This window comes from Protopterus annectens, chromosome 9.part0 (genome assembly GCF_019279795.1).
Source record: "Protopterus annectens isolate FY-2018-M chromosome 9.part0, PAN1.0, whole genome shotgun sequence".
NCBI lineage: Eukaryota > Metazoa > Chordata > Ceratodontiformes > Protopteridae > Protopterus > Protopterus annectens.
Window position 1 is genome coordinate 508,416,270 of NC_056743.1, and position 27,843 is coordinate 508,444,112.

The window sequence follows — 27,843 nt, forward strand, 5'->3', positions numbered from 1 at the left end:
ATATCAGTATTCCTCTATTTCAGTTCAGATGATTGCATAATTAAACTATCTCACCATAAGTTCACATTGGATATTCCCACTCTGTTGTAGGTTGCATATTTCATTTCATTACTATTTCAACTGTGCCTAGGACCATAGCAGTACTGATGACTGTCACATTCCTCTTCACTGTTATTATTTGCTGCTATATTTAAAATGGAGCAGCAAGGAACACTGACTCCATTAGTTCCCCCCATTCCTTTGCTACAAATCTATGGATGGATGTGCGCATCTGATGGACTAAGCACATCCGTCCATTCACTCCCTCCAATAAGAGAACATATGTCCTATTAAACTACTACACTCTTGCAAATGGAAATTCACCAGTAAAACTTATTTTATTTTTTATTTTACACATGTTTACCAGGGAGGTCTGACTGGATAGAGCTGTCTGTTTTCAGCAGAGGCCCGGGGAAAAAAAGCTCCAGAAACAATTACTAACATACTATTCATAAGATATTTACATGAGCATTGTGGTTTACACATACATTTATAAAATATAGCAGATAACATATGATTGCATAAGAAATTTACTTAAGCACAGTGGTTTAGACATACAATTAAAAGTATAGCAGGTAGTAACGTTTAATTGTTGATTATACAGTATGTTTAGTGGAAATAATCTTAAAGATGCAATAAAGATAAGAGAAGAAAGAAAAAAACTAAAAATACTAGCCAGCTTGTCAAAGGAAGATAATATAGACAAGTTCATATGAGGTTCACTGACATTTTAAGGGAAAGTTTTTTAACTTAGTCTATGGGAGAGTTAGTGGGTATAGATGGGACAGTGGGGAGTAGGCAGCAGTGAGTTGGTAAGTAATGTGTGATAATAAATATAGGGTATCTGTGGGAGTCTTAAAGAAAAGGTTGGATAGTAGGTAGGGGGAAGGTGTTAAAATATAAACTTAAAAACTTTAAAACTTATAAAAAATAAACTTGCAGCAAACCTCCTCATAATATTTGTCACTTCTCTACACCTCACTGCAGGTGATCTTCAACTAAACCTTGATCCTGCTGATGATACATCCTCCCAGTCAACCAACTAAAATGAAAGATCTATCATTGGCTTGCACAAACAAGTGCAGCATGCATAACAAAGTGCTTCATTTAGAAGTATGGTCTGCTCAATGCAATGATAAAATGATTGGGATTAAAGACACTTCCATCAGTCCTACACAGTTCCTTGACAAGTATGCAGTATTTGCTGAGAACAGAACAGGCACTAAGCATACAGGAGGTGCACTTTTGCTTGTTCAGAAATGGGGTGGGGGTTGGGGGGGTGAACCAATTCTTATTACTGTTGAGCAGCAAGGCTGCCTAAGACGATGAGCCCAACTGGCTGGCAGCATACATTTCTGGATCTGTCTCCTTGTTAGATACTAAATTTAACAAAAGTTTCGACATTACAAGGCATCACAACCTCATCATAATGGCTGATCTAAGCTTAGACTGGAAAGGTCCACTTAGAACATAATTAAACAGACCAGTCACTATGCATCACTTAACATAACTGATGTGATGTCACATGGCATCAGACCAAATCCTAAATCTAAAAATAAAATCTCTCCTTATTTGATGTGATTATACTCAATATACCAGTTAAACTGAAGTAGTCAAAGACACTCAAATTCTACTACTTCATACTGTCTGTCTGATCATTTAAATGTCATAAGCAGATCCCTAATTCTGCTGCAGATGCTCTCTCTCTTTGAGACTACAATAACTGGAATGGAATTCCTTCTATCAATGCAGTGACCTCATAACAGCCCAATACACGTTAGACAACCTTCTGTCTCCCATTCAGGGTAAACTATTCCCTGTAAGAAGAACAATAGTTCAAGGTTAAGCCCTCTTGGCTTACCCTGATATAAACCAATTAATAAGCAAAGACTTTGTCTGAGAAAGATAGAAAAATGAAGTGTTCTGTTTACATAAATCCAATATGTACCAACATTTCAAAAAAAAAAAAAAAAGGCTAGGGTGAAAATCAACTGTGCCAAAACAAAATATGCCAGACAAGTACAAACTACTTGCCTTAGTCAACCAAAACAATTTTGGAAGACAATAAAACAGCACAGCACTTTCAAGGTTCTCAAAAGCAGACAGTTGTAGTACGCTTAACAAAGAAATGATTTCTTAAGTAGGTCAGAATATCAGCAGTTCCTCATTACCTTGCAACCTGATGTTTTCTAACCTATCCTCTTTTCAACCATTGTCTACACTTCACAGGAATTATGACTTCCCCCATTTCTATTTCAAGTCCGTTACCAAAAAATAGATACAAAACCTCATTAAAAACATAGACGTAGGCTGCAACCCTGGGTTTCATACTTTACAACCCAAAATTCCAAAATAAGCCAGCCATACTGTCAGTAAGCTCCTGGTACACATTTTAAATCTGTCACAGCAAAACTTCTTCCCATAGCTTTAAATATGCCATGATTATGCCTCTGGCTAAATATTCTCCCCCAGTCTTAGCAGTGTTTAGTTGCACTGAAAGACCAGAAAACTGTGGGTTCTATTCCCACTCCTGGTGACTGGACCGCAGACACTGCAGTGCAGCATTAGGAAATGCTGTATTCCTGAGTCTATAGTCCTGTGGATGAGATGTTAAACTGAAGTCATCTGCTTAAGTAGTTGGTAGCTCAGGTGGATGTAAAAGATACCATGGCACCTTTCAAACACAGAATGCGAAGTTTCCAAAAGCCCTGAACAAATTTCCTGTAAAAATATAAGCATGATCCCATGTCACCTCTAAAAAGAGACCACTAGCCTAGTGGGACTAACATGGTCACCAAAGATAGATAGATGGATACAAATCTCTGCAAATGACTTTCACCCTATTGCCAACCTCTGATAGCTAAAATACTTGAAACAATAATAAATTATTGAATTACTGAGTACCTACTAAAATGTGGTATTCTCACAGATTGCCAACATGGTTTCTGTCCCAATTTTAGTACTCTAACAGTAACTGGTGGACCACGTCTTTGCATACATTGAGTAAGGTAAAAATTACATGAGCTATCTTTTTAGAACTTAAGAAGGTTTTTGAAACTGCTGATCATGTTAGATTTGTGCACAAACTATAAAACACGGGTTTCTCCATAGAAGTAGTACAACGTTTTGAGAACTATCTTGAAAACAGAACTATCCAAGCTAATGTGACATACAACACCACTCATGAGGGAAGCACAACATGAAGGGACAAGATTCAGTCATGCTCTCTGTTCTTCTCACTCTGTATTAATGATGTACCCCAGGATCAGCTTCATATTAACTGTATAATGTACTCATATGATTTTGTCATGATCACATGCAATAAACAGTGAACTTCTAAAGGATTTTGAAGCTCTATGAAGCTGGCATTGTCAAAAAAGCTATATATATACATATATATATATATATATATATATATATATATATATATATATATATATATAATGATGCTATTTGGTACCTCCAGAAGACTAAGTGATATCCTTAACTTCAGCATTATACACCCTCTGGGCCCACCTCTTCCTAGGACTAATCATAGGCCAAAACATGTCATAACACCAACACAGAGAACATCAGGTCAACAAGGTATTATCTCAGAATAAAGTTTCATATGAAATATTTAACTTGTTAACCACTGAGGTTAGGCAAGCCACTGCCATAAAACTACTGCCTCCTTTTTATTGCATACAATAATGCACTCACTGAATCATCTGAGAATTAAACACTTTGATTCATACACCTATCTGAGCAGCACAAGCATCATGGACTACTCTCAGCCCAAGCAACTGGCCACCTGCTACAGCTAGAGCTACTTTTTTACTCAATGCACTCATCTACAAAACATTAAACAATGACTACCAACCACCACTCCTCAGCAGGCTGCAGTTCGGAAACCAGTTCTGCGTCCTTAGAAATAATCATATTATTTAGTTAAGAACCCCCTAAGGCATACCTATGAGTCATTGCTTTGTGAAGACGTTATGTCATGGTGAGTTTCATTACTGTGTATTGTAATGTGTGAGCTGGCAGTATGCTTTTTCCCCCCCTTTTCTCCACTGTGGTGCAACCATGGAGTTGGTAAACATAATTTCCATGTGGGGGTGGTTGGCTTGTACCCCACATAAGGACAGATTTTTTTAAGTTTTGTAGTTTTTTTGACTCACTGTTTTTGAGATTATACTTTCAGTAAATGGTAAGCCAAAAAAAGTGTCATCAATCGTTCGTAGGCAAATGACATCATTCAAACTTGATACGTGTGAAAGAGCTTCCTTCAGAGTACTTCCAGCTGCTTGGAATACTCTTTCGCAGAACATTACAAATATAGACCAACTACTGAGGCCATCTGCTCAAAGAATGTAGATACAAATGCAATAAAGACAAGGTGTAACAAAACAGTATACTAGTTCTTAAGTTCCGCAGTACCAGTGGCTCAATTCCAAAATGTGCAGTTTAGTCTGATGCTACATACGGTCAACAAGAGTAATACAACTATCACCCCCACTCTTTTTTGTACAGCCATGCAGCTTTCACAAGCTGATTCCTAGTCCAGTACACACTAGTACCATTTTACATTACTGAGAGCCATGCAGCATGCTCACATAGAATTGTGTGTTTATAATAACATTTTAATTCTTATATTATATATCTAAGCATTAATAATATGTGCATTCTTCTGAATGTTGTGTAATTTTTTCCCTATTCATTTTCATACCTCAGCTATGTTTGTACATGAAATATTTGATAAATGTCATAATGCCTAGTCAGACCATGATCAGAACCTAAAACATACACCTGCCTCATTTATTCAATGCTGAAAGGATTTCTGATAATGATGTGTAAAAACCTTGCTTGCTGTTTTTATGTGGTTTAATATATTGCATTTTAAGGTATTTTTATTTATTTTGCATATAAACACATTGTTAAAGTTATATAATCAGAAAATACTGCAGTCCTTGTGAACAGTTGGAGATTCTATCAGTTTATGATTTATAATTACTTTGTATCTTTGTCAGGCCTTTTCATTTTTTTATTTCCTGTCTGCATGTAGATTTATGCATGTTATTTGTTATAGTTTTAGTAAACAAATGCTATGCAAAGTATAAATTCTAAACAATTTGCATGTTTGTTCTTTTTTTTCTTCTTCTTTAGGTTCTGCTTCGTTTACATGTGCAAAGAAACATTGTGGTGATTCCAAAAAGTGCCACTCCATCACGAATTGTTCAAAATGCAGAGGCAGGACTCCTTTTTTTTTTTGACCTGATAAAGATTCGATTTTAAATGGAATAACCTGATCAAATGGCAGATGCTTACTGCAAGTTATTATTTGGTACAGGAAAAAAGGCTGTTCTAAGCCTTTTTCTCAATAACTCAAGCTCCAAGCAGTGTGGAAGGAGGACTTCAAACAAAACAATTTGTAGCATTGGACATTCAGAAAGCCTCTTACATGAAGTGTTAATTACCAGGAACCGTTGTTTGTTTTACATGTAGGTAGCTAGTGTCCCAGAATGAGACTAAAATGGCTAGATCTGCAGCTAGAGCTACACGTCACATACACAAGTACAAAAACATTTATTTGGAATAAAGATCTAAATAGAAGTCTAGCTGTTTTACCCACTTTCCATGTCACTAAACATAAAACAAACACCAGCGCAAAGCAATTAGCACTTCAACTAACTGTTCAGGCTTTTTGAATACCCTTGCTATATCAAAAACAATGGAATATGCCTCTTGGTATCTGGAATCAGGCAACTGTCTATGACAAATTCCTTTTCTATCATATCACTGCCAACCACCTCTAAATCCTTTACAAGTAACTTCCTGCAATAAGATCAAAAGTTCCATAATATATGGGATAGAAGAGCAGTACCAGTATGTCAATGCAGAAGAAGCATTTACAGACTAAACATAGATGGATAGACAGACAGGCAGACATATAGATAGATTGACAGAGAGAAGGTAGAAACACTAATTGATTAAAGTGATTAAAGATGGAGCTTGGCAATGTTTGCATCTTGTAAGGCCAGTCTTTGCAGTTCACGTACCTTCTGCTTTTGTTTCAAAGCCACTTCAAGAATTCAATCAAAGCAACACAAAAGATATTACTTCCCACAAAATGCAATCAGGATGCAATGTGCAAGAATGCCATTGTTATGTTTCCACTGAAGGTCACATGAAGTTTTATCTTCAGAACAATATGGACCATTTTAAAATTTACATATTTCATATTTCTAAGATTAGTGCCACAGAAGCACGGTTTCCTAGCAACTTGTTCATGATTTATACCGAAATTCCAGCTTATTGAATCAAAGGCTTTTTGAATGTCATCCCAAACCACCCTTGCCTTATTTTGGCCTGTTTTGTCTACCCTTTCTATACAATCTAATAGCCTCTAGTGGTATGTGGATGATTCCTCATTTACAGATTTACCTATAATCACATGACTATCACAAAGCTTGTCCTCCATTATGGAGATACACACATATTTAGAAAGAGAGATAGGAGCCATGAATTCAGTTCAATGTCATTCTAGTCAACATCTGTTTAGTTGACACAATTAGGTCAACTAAACAGATGGTCAACAGCTGTGTGAGACTGATGCATTACTGGGGTTGGGGAATATGTCCATTTCTCAGTATTTTGCAGTCTCAGAGTTAGCATATACAATTAGCAGGAGTGCTTGTCCATCCTGGAAAAAGATACATTTTTTAAAAATTTTGCATGCACCAGGGTCAATGCTCCATGCATGAGTACTAATGTATTGACATTTACTTTGCTGATGTTTCGTGGTTGTTGTTATGCATGTCAACATTTAGGTATGTCAGTTATTTTTTAGTAGAGCCTATTTACACGCACACACACGCGCACACACACACACACACACACACACACACACACACACACACACACACACACACACACACACACACACACACACACACACACACACACACACACACACAACCAGTAAAAATAAGTTCCAAACACTAGATGCAAGGTGAAACTTGCATAAAATCCACACAGAATCAGCATCAAGATGAGGGAATAAATTCTTATATTTAATGACTAAAACAACATTCATTACACCAGTTTCAAACCAGTTTTACTGCTGTCCACAACAATAAATCTAAACATAGTACATCATAAAAGGAACTGTGTTGTATCCTTCTTCCTGAAATATATCCAGGATAGAAGGGATTTTAAACATTCTTCCAAGCACATGGAAAGTGGCTCTGTAAGACATTCTTTGCCTGACAAATAGGTTATCCTGGTGGGCAGTCATGAATTTTATGTACTTTTGGTAATGCATAAAAAATATGCAGGCTAGGTAAGTTCTTGCTTATGCTGTGATAAAATCACATTCTGTTCTACCCAGTATTTAACAAAACAATTTATTTCATGCTGGGATTTATCTGTGGGATACAGGGGTAGTTTACAGTAAAAAATAGTATTTATTAACTGACTTAAAATGTTCCTTTCATAAAGACCGGCATCCTATACTACCATTGCACCCCCACCGTCATCATCAGTTGTTGTTGCTATTGGATTTGTCCTGTGATAAACCCACAAGATGAAAACTAAACAGACATTGAGTAATACAGAAAAATAAAAAAAAGTAAGCAAAGTAAAAAAGATAGGATGTCCAGAGTTTGAGTAGTACTTATTGTTGTAAATGTAGATAGTATATCAGTCCAGGTAGGTGCATTTGTCCTTCATGAAGTCATCATCAGACTCAGTAGTAAAATCTGACTAAGCACAATATTTTTGTTTTTATTCACCCATTTAGAACTGAAAAGTAAATATGATAGCCAAGAGTAAATCTAACCAAGCACTTTCCAACTTAACAAATTCCTAAGTAATGGAAAGATAAAAAGAAAGCATCCAATAAGTTGTAGTATTGTCCAAGAAATGACAAACTGTAAAGGCACCAATCACAATTGCAAAAGGATTTCTGGATCAATGAAATAAGAGTGTGTACTTGTGAAGAATCACTGTAGGAACATGCTGTACTTCCAAGCCTCCCTACAGACAATGGCATCAAGACATCTGCTGGGCCTTTGATGTTAGCATAATAATGTTAATGACTTTGACTGGCTTTAATAAAGAAATGTATACTACATAAATAAGGGCTCTAGGCCTTGATCGGCTTTAATTAAGAAATGTATACTACATAAATAAGGGCTCTAGGCCTTGATCGGCTTTAATTAAAAAATTTATACTATATAAATAAGGGCTCTAGGCCTTGATCGTCTTTAATTAAGAAATGTATACTACATAAATAAGGGCTGTAGGCCTCGATCGGCTTTAATTAAGAAAAGTATACTACATAAATAAGGGCTGTAGGCCTTGTTCAGCTTTAATTAAGAAAAGTATACTACATAAGTAAGGGCTGTAGGCCTCGATTGGCTTTAATTAAGAAAAGTATACTACATAAATAAGGGCTCTAGGCCTTGATCTGTTTTAATTAAGAAATGTATACTATATAAATAAGGGCTGTAGGCCTTGATCGGCTTTAATTAAAAAATGTATACTACACAAGTAAGGGCTGTAGAGAAGACCGAAGTGACAGTTTTAAAGGTTACTTTGTAGTACATGAATTCCCACTATGAAACCTTAATATGTTATTTAAAATTATGAGTTTAAAGGACAACTATTCCTTACACACAACATTTATTTTTCTCCTGAAAGAATGATCCCTATACTTCTAAATATTAAAAAGCATGTCTAAACAGTTTATTTTTCTCTGTGGTATTTCTATCCTAGCCATCTTTCTAGGTGTACACCATGTTGAATTTGAATGAAATCCCATGATACTTTCTTTGGGAATTTGTCTCATTTACTCTTACATAATTTTTCTTATCATTTTTGAAAGTTTCCTACCAAGGAAACAAACATAGCAAGATATGTGTAATTATTTTCTTTATTTCACACCCACTGTGGTCATAAAGCTTTTCAAGATAAAACTTTACATCTTTGTTACTGTGTTTCTCACATTCAGCAGAACTATTTCTCTGTACTGTGGCCATAAATCTACTGAGTCTTTGTAGACTCAAAGTGAAGAAGCCTAATAATCACTAAGAGAAAGCTCACTAACTTGTTAAGTTTTGCAAGACAGGGAATGAGTTACTGTGGCTGACTCAAGGAAATCGAAGATGATAGAGGAAGACAGTGCTCAAAACTCACAAAATATACATTTTAACAAATTTACAATGTTATCTCCACTATTCTTTTACATTTTCAAGAACCTTTTATAGGCTGTATACAACTTATTTAGGTAACATATGTAAGAGGCATTGCAAAACAATCACTGACATGTTTACTGAGGATTCTCTGGCTTGACAGCATTTATCACTAATTGTGTTATAAGTGAATGGAACTGTGATCCGAAACTAGAGTGAATTAATCTCATCAGCTGTGTTCTTCCAGTGCATTATGGGCAAAAGGTAGATTTCCAGGAAAATAAGATCATATCAGTATACATGTCTGCCCTATTTGAACATTCAGATTTAGGAAAAAAATACATTAAAAATAACTACTAATTGTGCTGCAAGCAGGATTGGATTGTATGGAAATTTATGATAAGATAAAAAATATACTTTTTCAGTTTCTGCATGTACTGACACTTTAAATGACATGACATGTAGCAGTAATCCAATCTTGAAAATAAGACAGGGAACAATGAATTTGTGGTAACAATGATGGTATAATGAAACACTGCTACAAATATGTAACATGGTATATGCATAAACAATGCAAAATTTCAAAAAATGATACACAGACTATGACAAAGGAATGCTGCATATTTTAACTTGATTTGGGGCATGAGAAGTTTGTTATTCAGTAGATAGTTTAGTACTTGATCATAAAATTAATCTTGCTGTCATTTGTTTGGTAGGTTCTGTCATTTCTGAGACTTCAAAATGTGAGACCTTTACTTACTTTACTGTTTAAAATATGGAATCATAAAGTACACGGTTACCCACAAATATATGGTTGAATAAAAGATTAAAACTGATGCTTTATCTAACTTACACTGGATCACTATGAAACATTTTGTCCCTTATTTGAAACACAAATTATCATAAGCAAAACATCTAAAACAGAATGCTGACCCAAAATATTATAGGTAGCAAATCAGTGCAAAAGTATTAAATTATCACTTCAGGCAAATTTGCCCACTGTGAGGGCTCTGTTCTCCTACCATTAACCTCTAAATATATTACCTCAAGGTAAATATACTACATGGAAGGTGATATAATCTTGGAAAAAAGAAAAATGTTAAAAAAAAAAAAAACTCACAATTTCCTTGTCTCTGAGTCATGCAACCTCCTGAGAGATATTATTACACAGTATGTGTGATAAAGCAAATTGAGATTTCAACAACATAAACAACCTGCATCTTAATGTACATGACACTTAGAGTGTCAACAAAATGTAACATTACAAACCAGAGTGCTCCCCTTATGAGACTAATCAGTTGATAGCAATTTATTTCAGGAAGCAAATGCTGTATTTGAATAATACAAGGTTTAATGCTGTTAGCCACTCTCATTTCTGGGTCCTCTGCCCATTAAAGCCCAGGTATCACCTATCTCATTACAATACACATCCTTTCATTCAGTACTGCTGTAATAGGCAACAAGAGTAGAAAATGAAAACTGCTAGCACTATATTATTTTACTTGTATTATTCTACATGTTGTAGGCTGCCATAATGCAAAGGAAATATCATTATCTCCATGTATAACATGCAGTCATGTGTGTCACTTTGTACAGGTTTTTGACTTCAACTTGGCAGAAGAGGACATAAAGAAACTGGAGGGGCTTAACAGAAACTGGAGAGCCGTCAAGTGGGAAGTTGGGTAAGGAGCTTAATTTTATGTTTACTGGAGAGCCGTCAAGTGGGAAGTTGGGTAAGGAGCTTAATTTTATGTTTACTGTAGATACAGATCTGTGGGAAAATAAAAGCAACATGTGAGCAGTGAGACAACTGGTCTGGGCTGAATTCTAAGCTTTGTTTTTATTTCTTCTCTCTTGTGTTTTTCAATTGTTTACATGTTTGAGCAAAAATGTAATTTATCTTTTAACTTCATATATTTCATTTATAATACGGCAAAAGAATGCAAGTCTAAAAGGTATCATAAATATGCAGAAATATAAATAAAATGTATGATTCCTTAAAACTAGAAGTAAATATAGAAGACTTAAATTATTTAGAGGGAAAAAATATATTGTTTCAACCAAAAGGAATCAGATATTCTCACAGATTGCTCTAAGTTTTCCACTCCCAGCATGCTTCTTACTAATTCCTTCTCTCTGAACATAGTCAATGTATTTCTTAGATAAAAGACAAACCTAATTTTGCTTAGGCTATAGTATCTAGTTTTGTTCCAAAGAGTGTACTTGGTGTGTTTAATGCCATCTCTGTGAACTACAACTTGTGAATACTTTGACTATTGACAACAATGTTCTTTTTCAGCTTGTTATGTCTGTCCAGATATTTGCACTTTGTATGTGTATATGTTACACTGCATGAACTGAAGTTGATTTTTTTTATTTGGTTAATATGTTCTTCTATATTAGGTTTTGTTATTTAACTGTAACTGCATTATGTCAATGTGGAACTTTTCTCCCCAGGCCTCCACTGAAATGGGATATTATCCCAGTCAGACATCCCTGGTAAGCAAATGTCAAATAAATAAGAATGCATTCATAAAATGGGCAAGGAAAACTGACCAGTCATATTACTGATTACCTGTGTATAAAATCTGCTCAATGCCCTGGTAAGCAATTCTCAACCAAACACTGATGGCACCACAAATAAATTAATGGGGAGATTCAGAACAGCTACTCCATTATAAACATAGATTCTGCTTTCACTCTTAGTGAAAAACTTGAACTGGGCCCTAAAACTGAAAGTAAAGCAAATAATAAATAAAGCAACATTATGAAATAGTACTTATTTGTTTATCACAGTCGCATTACAAATTTCAGTACATTTATAAAATTAGGCAATGTTTATAATTTTGATTACAACTTTCTTATTTGATGACATTGGGAAGCTTCTGCAGAACTTAACCTTCTTTTTAAAGACAGGTCTGCATTTTCCTTTACAGTTATACAACTATATCCTAGGGTAAAGGCCTTTGCTACTACGTACGTAAGGAATTTTGAAACAGCTAGCATTATTGCCTGTTGTATTGCATTTCAAACATTCCATTATTAACATTTTATGCTTTTAGTGCCGTGGAATACTACAAGCAATTACTTAAATTGTTGCAAAAATTCATTATGAAAATAGAGAAAAGGTGGGGAAACAGTTATTGATGTGGGGACAGTTCAACCTGTGAGAAATATAAATATTTAGGAAACATGGAGGTGAACCTTTTGCATCAGCCCATTATCAGTAAGTATCATACATCCACAACATCACACCAGTCACAGCACACCAGACTACTAAAACTATAACTTGTGCTGAGATTGAAGAAAAAGTTGCCAAAGCCTCCTAGAACACATTCCAAATGACCTCAGCCTTCAGCACACCAGGTAACACCTTCTACTTTTCTACTCCCACATACTTCAACTCCACACAGATCAGCAAGAGTCATCAGGAAAGCAGGCCTAAGCCGTTAAGGTCCACTAAGTCTCCTGTCACACAGGGAAATGTCTTAGTCATAGGTGACTCTATAATTATGCACACAGACACCACAGTTATCAGAATGAACAAGAAGAGGGTGACTGTAAGCTGCTGTCTGGTGCCAGTATCCATGCTGTCACAAGGGACCTAAGGTTCCTTAAACCAGAAAAGTATGCAGTTGTGGCCTATGTGGGAGTGAGTGCTCTGAGGCTTTCCACATGCAGAAATAAATGATGAAACTTAGTATGCATTTGTTAGGAAAGACAGTGGCTTTTAGTAGTATCACGCTTCCACCAAGAATGGTACCTAGATACCAAGGCATGATAACTGGCTTTTTAACAACTGGCAAAGTAGTTGGTGTGATTCTAAGAGAATACATTAAGTATCAATCTTGGATGAGACAGTAGATAAGACTTCTTTCAGTAGGGATGGCTTACATCTCTCATATCAGGGTTTCATCACACTGCCTACAGCCTTTGCTGTGGCTACAGTACCTTTTTCAAGCAAGGTCTTCCTGTTGGACATTCTTAAATAGCAAACTCAAACGCAAATTTGGAAGACATCTTTATGGCACTAGTCAAGTCTAGGAGTCTTAACAGAAAGATGTCAGAACTTGAAGCCCTCATGCAACTCAAACACATTCATATCTGTGAAGGTACTTACAGATGGGTTTAGTGCAACAACAGCACTCTCTCCACACCAGGGTTTAGCACTTAAAATGTCTTCAGGACCTTGGTTAACTGTGAGGAAGTATCTGTATTTGTCAGAAATACCATTACCTCATGTCAACTTACTCACAACCGTATCTTGAAATTCCTGAAGTTACAAATCACCTTTAACAAATCCAGTTATTACTTCATTGCTAGCTTCATCAATGTTCCTCAGAGATCATGGAAATTACTTGAATACATTTAAGAGATTAAATATCAAACCAAATAACTTCTTTGCTAGGGGACATCAAGTACCCATGCACTGAATGGTGCACACACTTCTAAAACTGATAAACTCAGCATTTCCTTGACTTTGTTAATACCAATGCAATGGAGAAAATTGTAACTACCCACTAGAGGTTCTAATATCCTTGACCTGGTCCTTACCAACTTAGACCATGCCTGTACCCCACAATGCATCTCCTCATCGCTGGTTAAATCTGACCACAAATCACTTACCTTCTCTGTCAGGCTTACTGGTATCACCTGACCTCCAAATTAAATTATTTTTAGGGACTTTTCCAGAGTAGGTTCAACTTGTAGAAAACACATGAAAAAATTCTCAACAATCACCCACAAATGGACCCAACATTAGCCTCCATTTTACCAACATGTAAACAGCTACAATGAAAAGTGTATATACATCTGCCCTAAATATAATAATGATGAATTTAGGAATAAGCCTTTCTTGTAGAACTCCAGTATCAAAAAAAGTATCTCAGAAGAAAAGGAAAAAAACAACTGCAAGAACTGTCTGATCCTCCATCTTAAGCAGCCCAGAAACATGGAAGCAAGGATCTGATCTTAAATGCCAAAAAATGCATAGTCATACCCTTCGGGAAAAACAAGGTTACCCCTAGCTACCAAATAGGTGGCAATCCACTGAGTACAGAAGAAGTTATCAGGGACCTGGGGACCCAGGTTGATAGTAGTCTGTCATTCGACACCCATGTAGCTAAAGTAGTTAGGAAGACCTTCTACATTGCCCACCTTATCATGAAGGGATTCTCATCTAGATCAAGGGAGGTCATAGTCTCCCTATACTCATCACTCATCAGACCAATGATTGAGTACAATGCCCCATTCGAATGTATCTGACCCGACACTTGCAGCAGCTGGAGGCCACAAAGTTCCTCACCAAAAGGATAAAGGGTCTCAAACATCTGTCCTATGCTGCCGACTGAAAGAACTCCAGCTCTATTCAGTCGCTTACGCTTGCTCAGAGGTGACCTTTGCCTAACATACAAGGCCATGTCAAACCCAGATTTGATGAATATGCTTCACCTCAAAAATCTAGATCCGTCAGAGCCACAAGGAGACTTAAACCTCAACACGGCTATTAATAGGACGTGCTGGAGGGATAGATTCATCACCCAAAGACTCCCTATGCTGTGGAATAAAATCCCGGTATATGTGAGGCAGAGCACCTCGCTGGCCTTGTTCAAGAGAAATCTTGACCAATGGATGGGAGATCGCAGATATACCCCAGGGATTACCTCAGTGTCACTGCTCAACAGAGGCACAGCAAAATAATGGGTATAGTTCCCCATACTAAAGGGGTGGCGTAAGCCACAAAACTATGGGCTAGGCTTGTAAATGCCCTCGGGCAGATAGCCTAGTATGAACCTATGAACCTATGAACCTATAAGAACATTCATTAGAAAATGTAAAGCAGAGTTCTAACTTAAAGTCGCTAACGATACCAAGGGATACAACACATAATTCTTTGGTTACGTCAGAAACTTAAGAAATGATGTTGAACAATTCACAGAGCTCATCTATAACCGTATCATGCATTTCAGTCCCTAGGATGTAGCTAGTATATTAGCACATACATTTAATGCTAACTTTTCCCCATCCAGGGCCATACCTACCTATTATGGCACCCTGTGCTAATCTAACTTGTGTTAAAGGCTATGAATGATGTTTATATGGGACCAGGCTGCATTCTCATCAGTGCAGGTATGGACTATCTGCGCCTCTAATTATATGGTTCAACCTCAGCCTGTCCATTGGGTCTGTCCCTTATGGCTGCAGAACAGCCACTTTGACTTCTCTACAGCAATGTGGCCCCTCTACAGATCCAGGTAATTATAGGCCCATTAGCCTCACCAGCCTCATCCATAATGATATCACTCATTCTGTTCACATGGACATAGCTAATATATTAGCAAACAAATTCACTACTGATTTTACCCCACCTACCCACATTATTGTCACCACTATCCCTGAAAATTTTGTTTCCCTTGAATTCACCTTGGAACAAGTCCTTTGAATCCTCGTCAAAGGCAAAAAATAATGCTTCCATGAAAACAGACAACATGCTTGGCTGCATTCTCATCAGGCCAAATGTGCACTGTCTAAGCCTCTCCCTCATCCTTTCTACATGGTTTGTGCATGATGCCTGGAAAACAGCCACTGTGACTCTACACAGGGGTGTCCCCTCTACAGAACAAGGTAGTTATATGCCCATTAGCCTCACCTGCCTTATATGTAAAACCATGGAACATATCATAACATAACTCATTTTTGCAGACATTGGCAACTAAATTAGAACCTGCTCAATTTGTTTTGTGAAGGTCAGGTCCTGTCTCCTGAACCAAGTAAGTTCCTTTAAAAAGGTTTCATAAGGTGTAAAAAGTAGTCAGTTCATGCACACTGCTTACCTTGACCTGGCAAAGGCTGTTGATACAATGCACCATACTTAGACTTACTGAAAAATTAGACTAATTTAATGTAAACCCATACATTATTCAGTGGATTACAAATTGGCTATCCAACAGATCCCAGGTTGTGATAGTTGCTGGCACTCTCTGAATATGAAATTGCAACAAGTGTGGTGCCACAGTGATCCATAACAGGCCCTCTCCTGTTTGGCATTTATTTTACAGACAACCAGGCAATATCCCAGAAGTCTTGTTAACCAGGTGTGCTAATGAAAAATGCACCAAAAGGACAGTGGAATACTTCTTTTAATTAGGTAAAAACCAGTATAAAATCCAGTATAAAATACAAAATGCATAGTGTTAAGCGCTTTCATCAATGAATTGACTTCATCAGGACAACCAAACCATATCCACTCAGCATTTAAATACTCTGTTTCTAAACAAGCAATTAATCAATACACCAATAAAACCATCAACTCAAATCCTGTTTAAAGAAACAGAAATAATTCAAATATTATTCAAAACACTGTTGAAAATCGTTCACCTGTCATACACTTTGAAATACATCCATTGTGAATTAATGCCATTAAATATTTTATCTAAATCAAGTTTCTACTTTTTCATTCACAATATACATGTTAAGAGATGCTGAACATCTATTCCTATATATAATAAAATCATTATATGAAATATTAAAATATTAAATTTCATTTTTGTACAAAATAATTTTAAATGTTTTAAGTTATCTTATTGGCTTTTTCCTTTAACACTGGATGCATTGATAAATGGTTGTTTAAACCTGGGGGGAAGTTGGCAGCCAACCTAAGCTGACACATTAATTCTTTTTAACAAATAATTCTTCCAGTTCCCCCCCCCCCACATCAATACTAACCATATCCACAATTCCAAATTTAAAAGCTGTGTATCCCACACAGTCCACACTATTTCTATGAAGGGCGTTTGTCTCCTCCTTATTTTTTATTTCATATAAATGCTCACAGAGTCTACATTTCAGAGCCCTCTCCATTTTTCCAATGTAAAACCCTGGACAGGTGTTACAAAGTGCAATGTAGACTATTCTGTTCTGATAACAATTCCCTTTTCTAAAATGTAAAGCACTACCAATCTATTACTCAGTGTTACAGATGGAACCTGTAACATATATCCACATTGGGAACACTGCCCACATGGCTTTGTGTTTTCTTCAATGTGAGGCTGGCTCACTTTGCACTTCTCTGAGTTTGCCTTGATGTTTTTACCAACTTTTGTAGAGAAAATAGGTTTTTCACCCACTTTCCTATGTATTTCACTGTTGATTTTAAAAATTCCCCAGTTTTTGTGTAAGATATGTTTAATCCTACTAGAAAGAGGGCTGTTTTGGATGATGCATGCCTTACTAAAATTGTTGGTCTCTGTACTAGGAGTGGTATCAATTATTGTTTCACTTGCAGCATTTTCTGACCAATCCCTGAAACCATCTTCCCTAAGCCCTGTTCTAACATCCTCACAACTTAGAAGGGGTTTATATTTCTTTCCCCATTCATCAAAAATTTGTTTCATAATAGGTTCAACTATGCGAGAGGGATATCCTCTTTCGAGAAACATAGTCTTCAATAATACCAGTCCTGTAATTACATCTTGCTTCTCTGAGGTCATCCTGGCTACTCTAATTGCCTGACCTTTCACTATGCTTTTTTTCTGCTTCTGAGGATGGTGGCTATGATAATGTAAATAACCATTACAAAAAGTGGGCTTACGATACACATTAGATTTAAAGCCACCAGGTATCTTGGAAACCTTCACATCCAAGTAACTAGTTTCTAAATTCTGAATCTCATGAGTGAACCTTAAGAAATTGGTACTATTATTAATATATTCAATGAACTGTGGGATATCCTCCTGTTTCCCCTTCCATAAAATAAATATATCATCCAGGAATCTCAGATATGTACTTATATACTCATGAAATCTACTATTGAAGACATGTTGTACTTCCCACCCTGACAAAACTAAATTCGCATATAGGGGGGCACAGGCCGCTCCCATGGAGACTCCTCTTATTTGCTGATAGTATTCCCCCTCAAAAAACATATAGTTATTGTCTAAGACGTGCCATGATTTCACACACAAGCTGAAGTTGTCCAGGGTCTAAATTCGAGCATGTTGATAAAATGCCTTTGAAAAATTCCATCCCCTCCACTCTAGGTATACAAGTAAATAGATCCTGGACATCAATGGTCAAAATATGACTTCCTCTGACCACAATTCCTGCTTTAACAGGCCCAGGAAATCCCAAGAGTCTTTTAAAATGTGCGCTATACCATCTAACACATGCTGGCAGGTTTTATCTACAAACACTGCTAAATTATGAGTTTTGGACCCACAGGCCACCACAATTGGTCTAAAAGGGGGAGAAACTATGTTCTTGTGAATTTTCGGTATTACCGAAAAAAAACGGAATCTTTGGATGGGTGTTAACCAAAAAATTATATACTTCTAAAGGAATTCTCTGTTCCAATAAATATTCCTCAAGATAACTGTCTATCCTCTCAGGTGTGCTGATGACTGCAATCTGGGTACTGTCATCCACTGATATTAAAGAGCTCCAGTAAGGACTGGAATATGCACATACCTGATAGTCTAAAAGCAGTATAAAGTTAAATGCAAAAAAGTGCAGTATAATAGCATTTGACAAAAAAATCTGCTCCCACCTGATCTGTAATAAATGGTACTCTTCTTCCGAAAGAGATGGTCATGAGAGACCTGGATACTCATGTGGACAACTCTCTTTCATTCAGTCATCATGTTTCTACCATAGTCAGGAATTCCTTCTATCTGGCCCAGTAAATTACCAAAGGAATATCTTAAAGAGCCATAAAAGCTATTCTGCCCCTCTATTCTCGCCTTATCAAACCCATCATCAAATACAATGCACCCCTTAGTATGCATAAACCCAAGCTTATCTCTCAGATGGAAAGGTCCCAAAGATTTGTAACCAAGAAAACTGAAGGTCTTCAGTCCTTCAACTATCCTGAAAGATTAGCACAAGTCTGTTTATACTCAGTATCATACCAGCTGCTCCAAGGAGACTGGTATCTAGCTTTTTAAGCCATGAAAGACCCAGTCCTATCTGAATTTCTATTTCTTCATAAAACCACTGCCTCTACGAAGACCCACACTAGAGGCATGTATCTACATCATAACATTAACATTTGCTGACGGGACAGGTTACTAACACAGCATATTCCCAACCAATGCAATAAGTTGCCATTATAAGTCAAACTAAGTACTGCTGTGACTGCTATTAATGCTAGTCTTGATGATTGGATGTGCAGACACACATTTGCACCAGAGGCTTATCATTTATTACATTCCTGCTTGATTTGGGAGGTAAGCAGTATTATATGCTAAGCAAAGGTGGCAAGAACTTTTCAGTTTGTCTACTTAAAGCTGTATATGTCTGGTTCCCATGATCACTTGTTTAGTATTATTCCTAAGTTCCCGTGTTTTTATGTTCCAGTGTCTGAAATGCGTAATCCAGTACTACCCCACTTTCATTTTACATAGCCCTCTAGCTTACCATTTTTTAATTTCTTAACATCATGAGCATTTCTTTAGCTATATGTTTACTAGAGCTAGAAAAAATATTTTCAGTTTTTAAAGAATCTTACTAACTCATTTCTACCTCTCATCCTACCATCGTACATCTTATATTCCTCACTGTTTCCATCTTCTGCTGTAGACTGCCAAACTTCAACTTTGACAATGTACTGTTATCTGTAGCCTTAACTACATTTGCAAAACACAATACTTTAACAAATTAAATACACAGTTTTCATAGCCCTCTGCTTCTCCTAAACATAGTATATCCGGTTTTATTGGGTTTAACTTTGAACAGTACAAGGTAGAGAGCAAGTAATCTGACTTCTCATATAATAAGGACAAAAATACAACAGACATACAAAATATAATCCATAACATGTCTGAAACAGTTTTAAAATAAGGAATCAACCTTTCCAATATCCTTCTTTACTTTTTGTTTCAGTGATTACTCTCTAGAAATTCCAGACCGCCATCCCCATGGCTGGGATTCAAACGTAAATAAGAATTCTTTCTTGGGTTATTTCACATGAGCAGCCTGCGTTTCCTTCATTTCCATACAAAACATTTCACATGTCTAAACATTCTCTACTATGCTATCCAAGATTTACATATCTGCAATTCCTCCTTTACTCTCCATATTAAATATTTTTGCTTTACTTCAATATTAAAGCATTTTGCATAAACTAAACATTTTACATCTTCATTGTATTTCTCAAAGTGCTGCAAATACATTTTAGCCTTTTAGTCCACACACACAATATATATACAAGTGAAGACATTCTCAGTTTTTCAAATTCACTAACCAAGCAACATGTAATTGAATATTCAAGTGATTGCAAAACGCTGGTATGTATTAGTAGGATACTGTGGTACAGCGGGGATTAGGAATTTGCCCCTTCCCCACTTTATCTGTGATATGATGTGTTATATGTGATCTTGGAGTTGGTATATATAAAGTTGCTAAAGTATAGGTAGTACAAGGGTAGGGTACCTGTTATTTAATCAACTATTTTAAATGTCGAATACTGGAAGTTTGAACGGGGAAGTTCAAAAAATATAATTGCTGAAGCCGTGGAAATTCGAATTCTTTCCCAGGGAAAGAATTTGGTTGGCTGTTTCCGGGGCTTTGACATTTTCTGTACTGTGGTGAGAAAGTTACGGATTGGGTTAAGGTGAGTGTGATGAATGTTGGGGTTAGGGTGCGGGTAAGGTAAGTGTGCAAAAGTGACAGACTTTAGGGTTAGAGCGCGGGTAAGTGTGCGATAGTGACGGACTTTAGGGTTAGGGCACAGATAAGGTAAGTGTGCGATAGTGACGGACTTTAGGGTAAGGTCGCGGGTAAGGTAAGTGTGCGATAGTGACGGACCTTAGGGTTAAGGCTTGGGTTAAGGTTAGTGCATAGATAGTTGTGTATGTAAGGTGTAGTGTAGGTTTATTAGGTTTTTGGTGTGCCTATGTTGTGTGTGTGTGTTTTCGGAACAGCAAATTTTTTTCCCTGGGAAAAAATTTGCTGTTCTGAAGTTTCGATGTTGTCATATTTCGAACTTCCAAGTTCAAACATATGGTGTTTGAAATTTTGGAAGTTCGATTATATGACATAGACCCCAAGGGTATACCCTCAGGGGGCTACTTTAAAGGTGGAGGGGTGTAGCTACAGATTTTTACTCTTCTCTTCAGTTGCAAACTTTTTATTGTATATTTTAAAGCTTGTAATATAACCCGTATAACCTGGCAGTTTAAATCATTTTGCAAGGAAACTATCCTCTCCAGCAGCAAAACTATTTCTTAAGGTGGACTTTAATGGCCATTTCAACTTCATTTTTAGTAATCTTCCTTAAGTTCCCCACATCTTGCAAGGAACTTTCACAGTCCTCACCACCACAATGGCGCTCTTTTAAACAACTGCATTCTTTTAGCTCTTTCTTCATGATTATCAGACATGTTTCCATCGACAAGATATTTATTTATTTATTTATTACTTGCATTTGTTTACCGGGAAAGTCCACTGGGCCTAAAAGAGCCCATTTTCGGTGGAGGCCCGGGGAGAAAAGCTCCGACAACAGCTTAGATGCAGAAAAAAAATTAAACATTAATTGGTACAGATGTAGAAACAGTGTTGCACATAGTGGTTACAGTAATATATACAGAATATATAGATAAGTCAGGAATTTAGTTGGTTTGATTACAGTAACATATACAGAATATATACATAAAAGCAGGAATTTAGTTAGTTGCCAGATGAATTCAGGGTGGTAAAAACAGAGATAAATTAATCAGCATTATTGTGCCAGTATCAACAAGTGATGAAAGAAAAAAAATAAATAAATATCGAGAAAGAATCATCAGTCGCTAGTAGTAAAAAGCATAGGAATTTAGTTATAATATAAGGAGAAGGAAGAGGTTAGGTTATAGAGCAGGTACACAGCCAGCAAGAGTTAAGATGATTTTTGAGTGTTTGGTTGAAGGTTGTGGTGCTGCCCATGTTTCTTATAGGAGGAGGAAGCGAGTTCCATAGTCTGGCGACCGTGAAGGAGTAGAGCAATTGACCAGCCGGTAAGGTGGGCTTTTCTACTTTTAGAAGTAGATGATTTTCAGACCTTAGTTGCCTGCTGGGCTGGTATTTGTCAAGTAGAGTTGAGAGAGCAGGACGGTCTGTGGGTCTGTAGATTATTTTGTGTGCTGTAGTTAGCTGGGTGAATGAGAGATGGAGGGGTGTTCCAACCAGCCTAATTGTTTCAGTGAGTTACAGTGGTGGGATGAGAATTTGGCCTTGGTGGCAAATTTGTCTATTCTGCTGTAACACATATCAAGTTTGGATTTTGTAGAATTTTAGATATTAGTGAGAAGAGGGGCACCATAAAGGAGAGAGGGTAATAAAAATGTAGTTGCAAGGGTTTGTCTAGTAGAGAGGTTAAGAAAGTGTTGGTCCCTGTACAGCATACCGAGCTTTTGGTGTGTTTTTTTTTTATGTTACTGTTTATGTGTAGGTCAAAGTTTAGGTTTTCATCTATAATAAATGCCTAGTAATTTAGTATGTAGGACAACATCTATAGTGTTATTATCTTGGACTTGTATACTGAAGAGTTTTTTTTTATCTAGGAGAGTGGTTTTCTTAGGGATAAAAATTACTAGTTTAATTTTTTTTTTTTGGATTTAGGGCAAGATGATTGTTAAGCATCCAAGATTCAGTAGAGGTGAGGACATTCTGGGTGATCTGCTGGAGTTCAGAGCTGGAATTTGCAGTGCATATTATTGCAGAGTCATCAGCATACTGGATTACTGAGCACTGTGTGAGAGTGGAGTGAAAGTTGTTAATAAAGATGCTAAATTAGACAGGACCAAGTATGGAACCTTAGGGTACCCCTGTGGAAGTATTGAGGAAGGGAGAGGACGACTGTTGCCATTTGGCGGATTGCTGCCTATTGGAGAGATAGCTATTGAACCATTGTAGGGTAGATGGGGAAATGTGGAGGGTAGATAGTTTAGAGAGGAGGATAGTGTGGGAAATGGTATCTAAAGCTTTGGAGAGGTCGAGGAAAAGAGAAGCGATTATTTTACCAGAATCCCATGCCCGGTTAACTGCATCAAGGAAGGAGTGGATGGCTGTAGTGGTGTGTGCTGTGCCCTGGTCTGAAACCTTGCTGAGTGGGTGACAGAATTTGATTTTCAAGCAGGTGGTTGAGGAGGTGGGCAATGGATGCGTTTTTCCAGTATTTTAGAGAGGGGTGAGAGAATAGCTATGAGTTGAAAGTTTGTGGTGTTTGTGTTGGTGCCGCCTTTGTTTAAGGGGAGAATGAATGCTTTTTTTCCAGATGTCTGGGACAAGGGACTCTTTAATTGATCTGTTAAGGAGTATGCTGATGGGATAAGCTATAGAGTTTGCAGCTAGCTGCAGGAAGTGTGGGGGTAGATTGTCAGAGGCTAGAGAACAGGGTTTAAGCTTAAGTAAAAGTTTTTTTATTGTGGCAATGGGTATGGGGAAGAATTTTAGGTTAGAGTTGTGTGTAGGATTGTTTTTTGGAATATTTGGTCATCATAATTCTATAATATTCTATTTTATACTTTAGACTAAAAAGCTGAGGTCAAGTCTATCATGTGGCACTGCTATCCCAGTGCTCTTTGTTTTTAAGCCACTATCTATTTTTTTCTTGACAGAATCATTTATTTCTTCCATTCATTTTCTTAAGTTCAGTGTTAAACTCATCACCTCCCTTCTTTTGCAGTTTCTGAAATGTATATGAATTTCTTAAATATTTTAGTTAATCATTCTGATCTTGTTTCTGCAAATGTTTTCCAGCAAACTCAGTAATAGTTCACTCATGTTCACCCACCGCTCTAACATATTATCATAGCACTCTATTAAGTAAGTCTGTCAGTCAAGACATGAAGCTTATTCAGCTAATAAATACCTAGGACATCTTTTATTAGGAGGAATTTTCATTTTCTCTGCTCCAACATCAACCACACCAAGTCTTGTATGGTCATGCAAATAATTGCACTGTTAACTTTCAGACATAAAATCTGCATGCTCGACACTAGAAAATAAAGTCCTGTTTCTGATATACATGAGATAAAGATATTGCATTTTGTCTGCATATAGTAATAGTATAAAATAATTTACACTTTTTAAGGTCTGGTCTACCTCTAGAATATCAATATTAATATTCCTTGACCCTCATGTAATAGATCTTCATCTACACAAAAAGGCATTATCAATTCCCACTGCTCCTTTCCTGCAACGCTTTAAACATTTGTAAATCTTAATGAATCATTTTGAGACCAATCATCATCTAACAGCACAATTCTCCTTTCCTGAATTTCAGTACCTTTTCTACACTTCAATAATAAGAATATTGCATTATTATCACCTTCGCAAGAAGACAGATATTTTCCAGTGTTATAATAACGAATCTGGATTCGGCAACCCGAACTGAACTAGACAAACTAAAGAAATGCTGAAGCGATAGATAGAGAGACCACACTCGGCAGATGATAAATTTAGCTTTCTTCCACTTTATTTAATCGTGGACTTCTTCAGAAAACCAGGATGCCTCCCTACATCCTGGTTTTATTTACACAAACAGGAAATGATGTAAAATTCATGTCATACATGTCCATACATAAAAATAAAAATAAAAATAAAAATAAACCATTATAACTCAATGTCATAGTTATACCTTGTCATCAAGTTTATCAGTGATTTAAAAATACTTAATTAAAAACCATTTTTGTTTTTGTTTTGTGTTACCAAACTTTACATGACTTAAGTCGTTTGTTGAATATAATGTATTAGGTATATATTGTATATATTGTATATTATATATTATATCTTCCAGTACTGATGAAATGTCACTCTGATGCTGATGAGAACCTAAACTAGATATTACTTCATTGTGGGGATTAAGTGATGCACTAACTAGTGAAACCCAATATGATGGAACAAAGTCCGTCGCTTGAAATCATTATGTCACAGCAAAAAAATAGATGATCTCATCAAGGCCCCTGTCACAATCCAAAATGTCACTAGCCCCTGGATCATCCTAAAGAATTTAATTCTCTCAGAGACCCCTAGATGTACACTTATATGGATATATTGTAACGTTGATTCAAATTTTAAAAAATATATATACCCTAATAGAATTGTTATTAATTTCTGTTGTTTAAAAAACATTTGATGTTTATCCCCTCATTAAGTCCAGGGGGTCCATCCGCCCCTAAGCATAACTGCCATATAGACTCTTTCTGCTCTAACTTGTTGTTGAGATCCCCTTTAAGTAAGCATTTTTCTACGTGGTCCAAAACAAAAAACTCAAACTTCTTGAAATCCACACACTCTAAAGAATGTCTGGCCAGAGCATTGTTCATGTCTCTGTTTTTAATGGCCAGATTGTGTTCGTAAATCCTACGTTTGAGCATTCTTTTTGTTTTCCCCACGTAGTAGCTGTCACAGGTACAACACATGGCTGCATAGACCACGTATTCACTATTACAATTGTAATACTTGTGAGCCCAAAAGGTCTTTTTATTGTATCCGAAGGTGACAAAAGAGGTGTTGGTGACAAACCTAAAAAAAACCTAAATAAAGTGGAAGAAAGCTAAATTTATCATCTGCCGAGTGTGGTCTCTCTATCTATCGCTTCAGCATTTCTTTAGTTTGTATATTTTCCAGTGTCACTTACTACTGGTATGAGGGCGTCATAGCCTTGTCCTTCTGGGTAAGGGCTTAGACTCAACTCCTTCTGATTTGATGACAGCCACATTCTTCACGGTGCTATATAGAGTAGACTGGGAGACATCAGTGGCTTTGGAACCACATAAACCAGATAAATCTCCGAATGGTTTTCCTGGTTCTGAAGACATGGGAGAAACTACTGTTTCTAGAACCTCTCTTCCTCCTTTCCAACTGCCTGTCTGTCATGTGCTATTTAAAACAGCGTGTGACGCTCATCTAGCATGTGTCTGTTGATGGGAGCATTTTTCTCTTACCAGTTCATATTTGTTCAGAAGAGAGTTAGCTATTGATTGTTCTGACCTGGATCTCTATTCCTGTCCTGAAGTTCTGGACTCAGAGACTGCATCTTGTCATGGCATTCCAAAAATGGGGCACTCCACAGACTGACCTGTTTTCCACTCAGAAGAGTGCAGTCCCTCCCCTCTTCTGCTCACTACAACAAATCAAGGGGAAAGAAACAGAGGATGGGGTTCAGGACTACCCAGCTGATGATTCATCAAAAGAGACACTCATCAAATCCCCTGCAGGTTTGCAGGGCATTCCCCATCTTACCCATTTACTTTACTATAACAATACTGAAGTTACACTACTATTGAGGCTAGTGACAACCTGATGAACTGTCCCTTGTGATGAGAAAGGACCCAGTAAGGTGTCCTCCTCCCCCGTGGATAAGGATGTGTTCTTTTTCTACCATGACATTGGCATTTCCTGTATTTCTTCCTCTCTTTCCCACCGATTTCATGCCTGATCACAAAGATGATCTAGGAAAGACCACAACTCATTTCTGTCATGCTTCGGTGGTCATGAAGGGTCCTTTCACACAGAAAACACTCCTTGTTCTTTGCAAGGATGTGACTCATGGCTGTCTCCACCTCAGAGCCTGTCTTCTGTTTTAGGCTCCCTTATTCTGCTGAACTTGCCAGTGGAGGTTCTTTGAGATGACTGAACATGCTAAGAAACCTTCCACTCAGCAGACCTATATATGCATGTGAAAAAAGTTTTGTATTTGGACAGTGTGGTACCCTGTACCTCTCCATGTTGGTAGTCTATAGGTAATTTTGACCTACTTCTGGCACCTGTAGTATTCCAAGTCTCAGTTATTTCATGATCAGGGTACATTTCAGTTATTTTAGTACCCTGTGACCCTGCAATGGGCAAGAATGTAACCTAGTACTAGCTGGACAAGAAATTCCTTAAAGGAGCGATGTATCTCCATCTCTCATTCAGAAACCCTTCCTCTTCCCTGTAACACTTCGACTTTGTGATAAACAAGCTGGCACATCTTCTGTTTGAGCCTGTAAACTTGGGGGAGGGGGGTCACTGAACTTCACTTCTTTGAAAATATTGTTCCCTGTCTCAGTGCTTCAGGCACTTATGTATATGGAACCATAGCTGTTTTTCTACAAGGGTAGGATGCTCTTCAGGACAAAATTACACTGCCTTCTGCAGGTAGTTTTTGTAATTTTAAAAGTAAAAAAATTTGGGGAGGGATCTATTGTATATCTATCAGTGTTTTTTGTTACATTTTTTACTCATGAAAGGCTTTTTTGAGCCGAGGCACTGGAGTCTAGAATGAGTGCATTTGTTATTAAAAGCTGGTGACCTGGTGGTCTGGCTTGGTCGTGGTTTTATTGTACAGCTCTTCTTGTTTTGTTATTGAAGTTTTTGTACTTTTGTTTAACCAGCCCATTCATCTCCCAGTATTTTTTGCAGCTGCAGAACACAGGGGAGATAAAGCCTAACCCCTTGCTGTTCACAGTCACTCTAGGTTCTACTTAAGGAAGGCTCACGAGCTTAGAGCAGTGGACCAGTTTGTCATCTCTCTTACTGCAGGGAAGGAAGAGCTTGTATTTGCCAAGCACTTTACAAATGGATTGAGAACTGCATTATCTTTTAATATCAATCTGTCCATCACCTTTTTACACATGCTGTAGTCAAAGAACACATTACTACAGGAGTT

General features: G+C 37.1%; 1 protein-coding gene across 1 annotated transcript in view; it reads left to right on the top strand.

Moving 5' to 3' along the window:
• LOC122811308 (aldo-keto reductase family 1 member B1-like) overlaps positions 1–27,843 on the top strand; it is a 201,822-nt gene that overhangs the window by 133,103 nt on the left and 40,876 nt on the right. The window contains exons 8-9 of the mRNA XM_044083069.1: positions 5,188–5,271; positions 10,812–10,897. Of these exons, the coding sequence (XP_043939004.1) occupies positions 5,188–5,271; positions 10,812–10,897 (170 nt within the window). The remainder of the gene's footprint in view (positions 1–5,187; positions 5,272–10,811; positions 10,898–27,843) is intronic.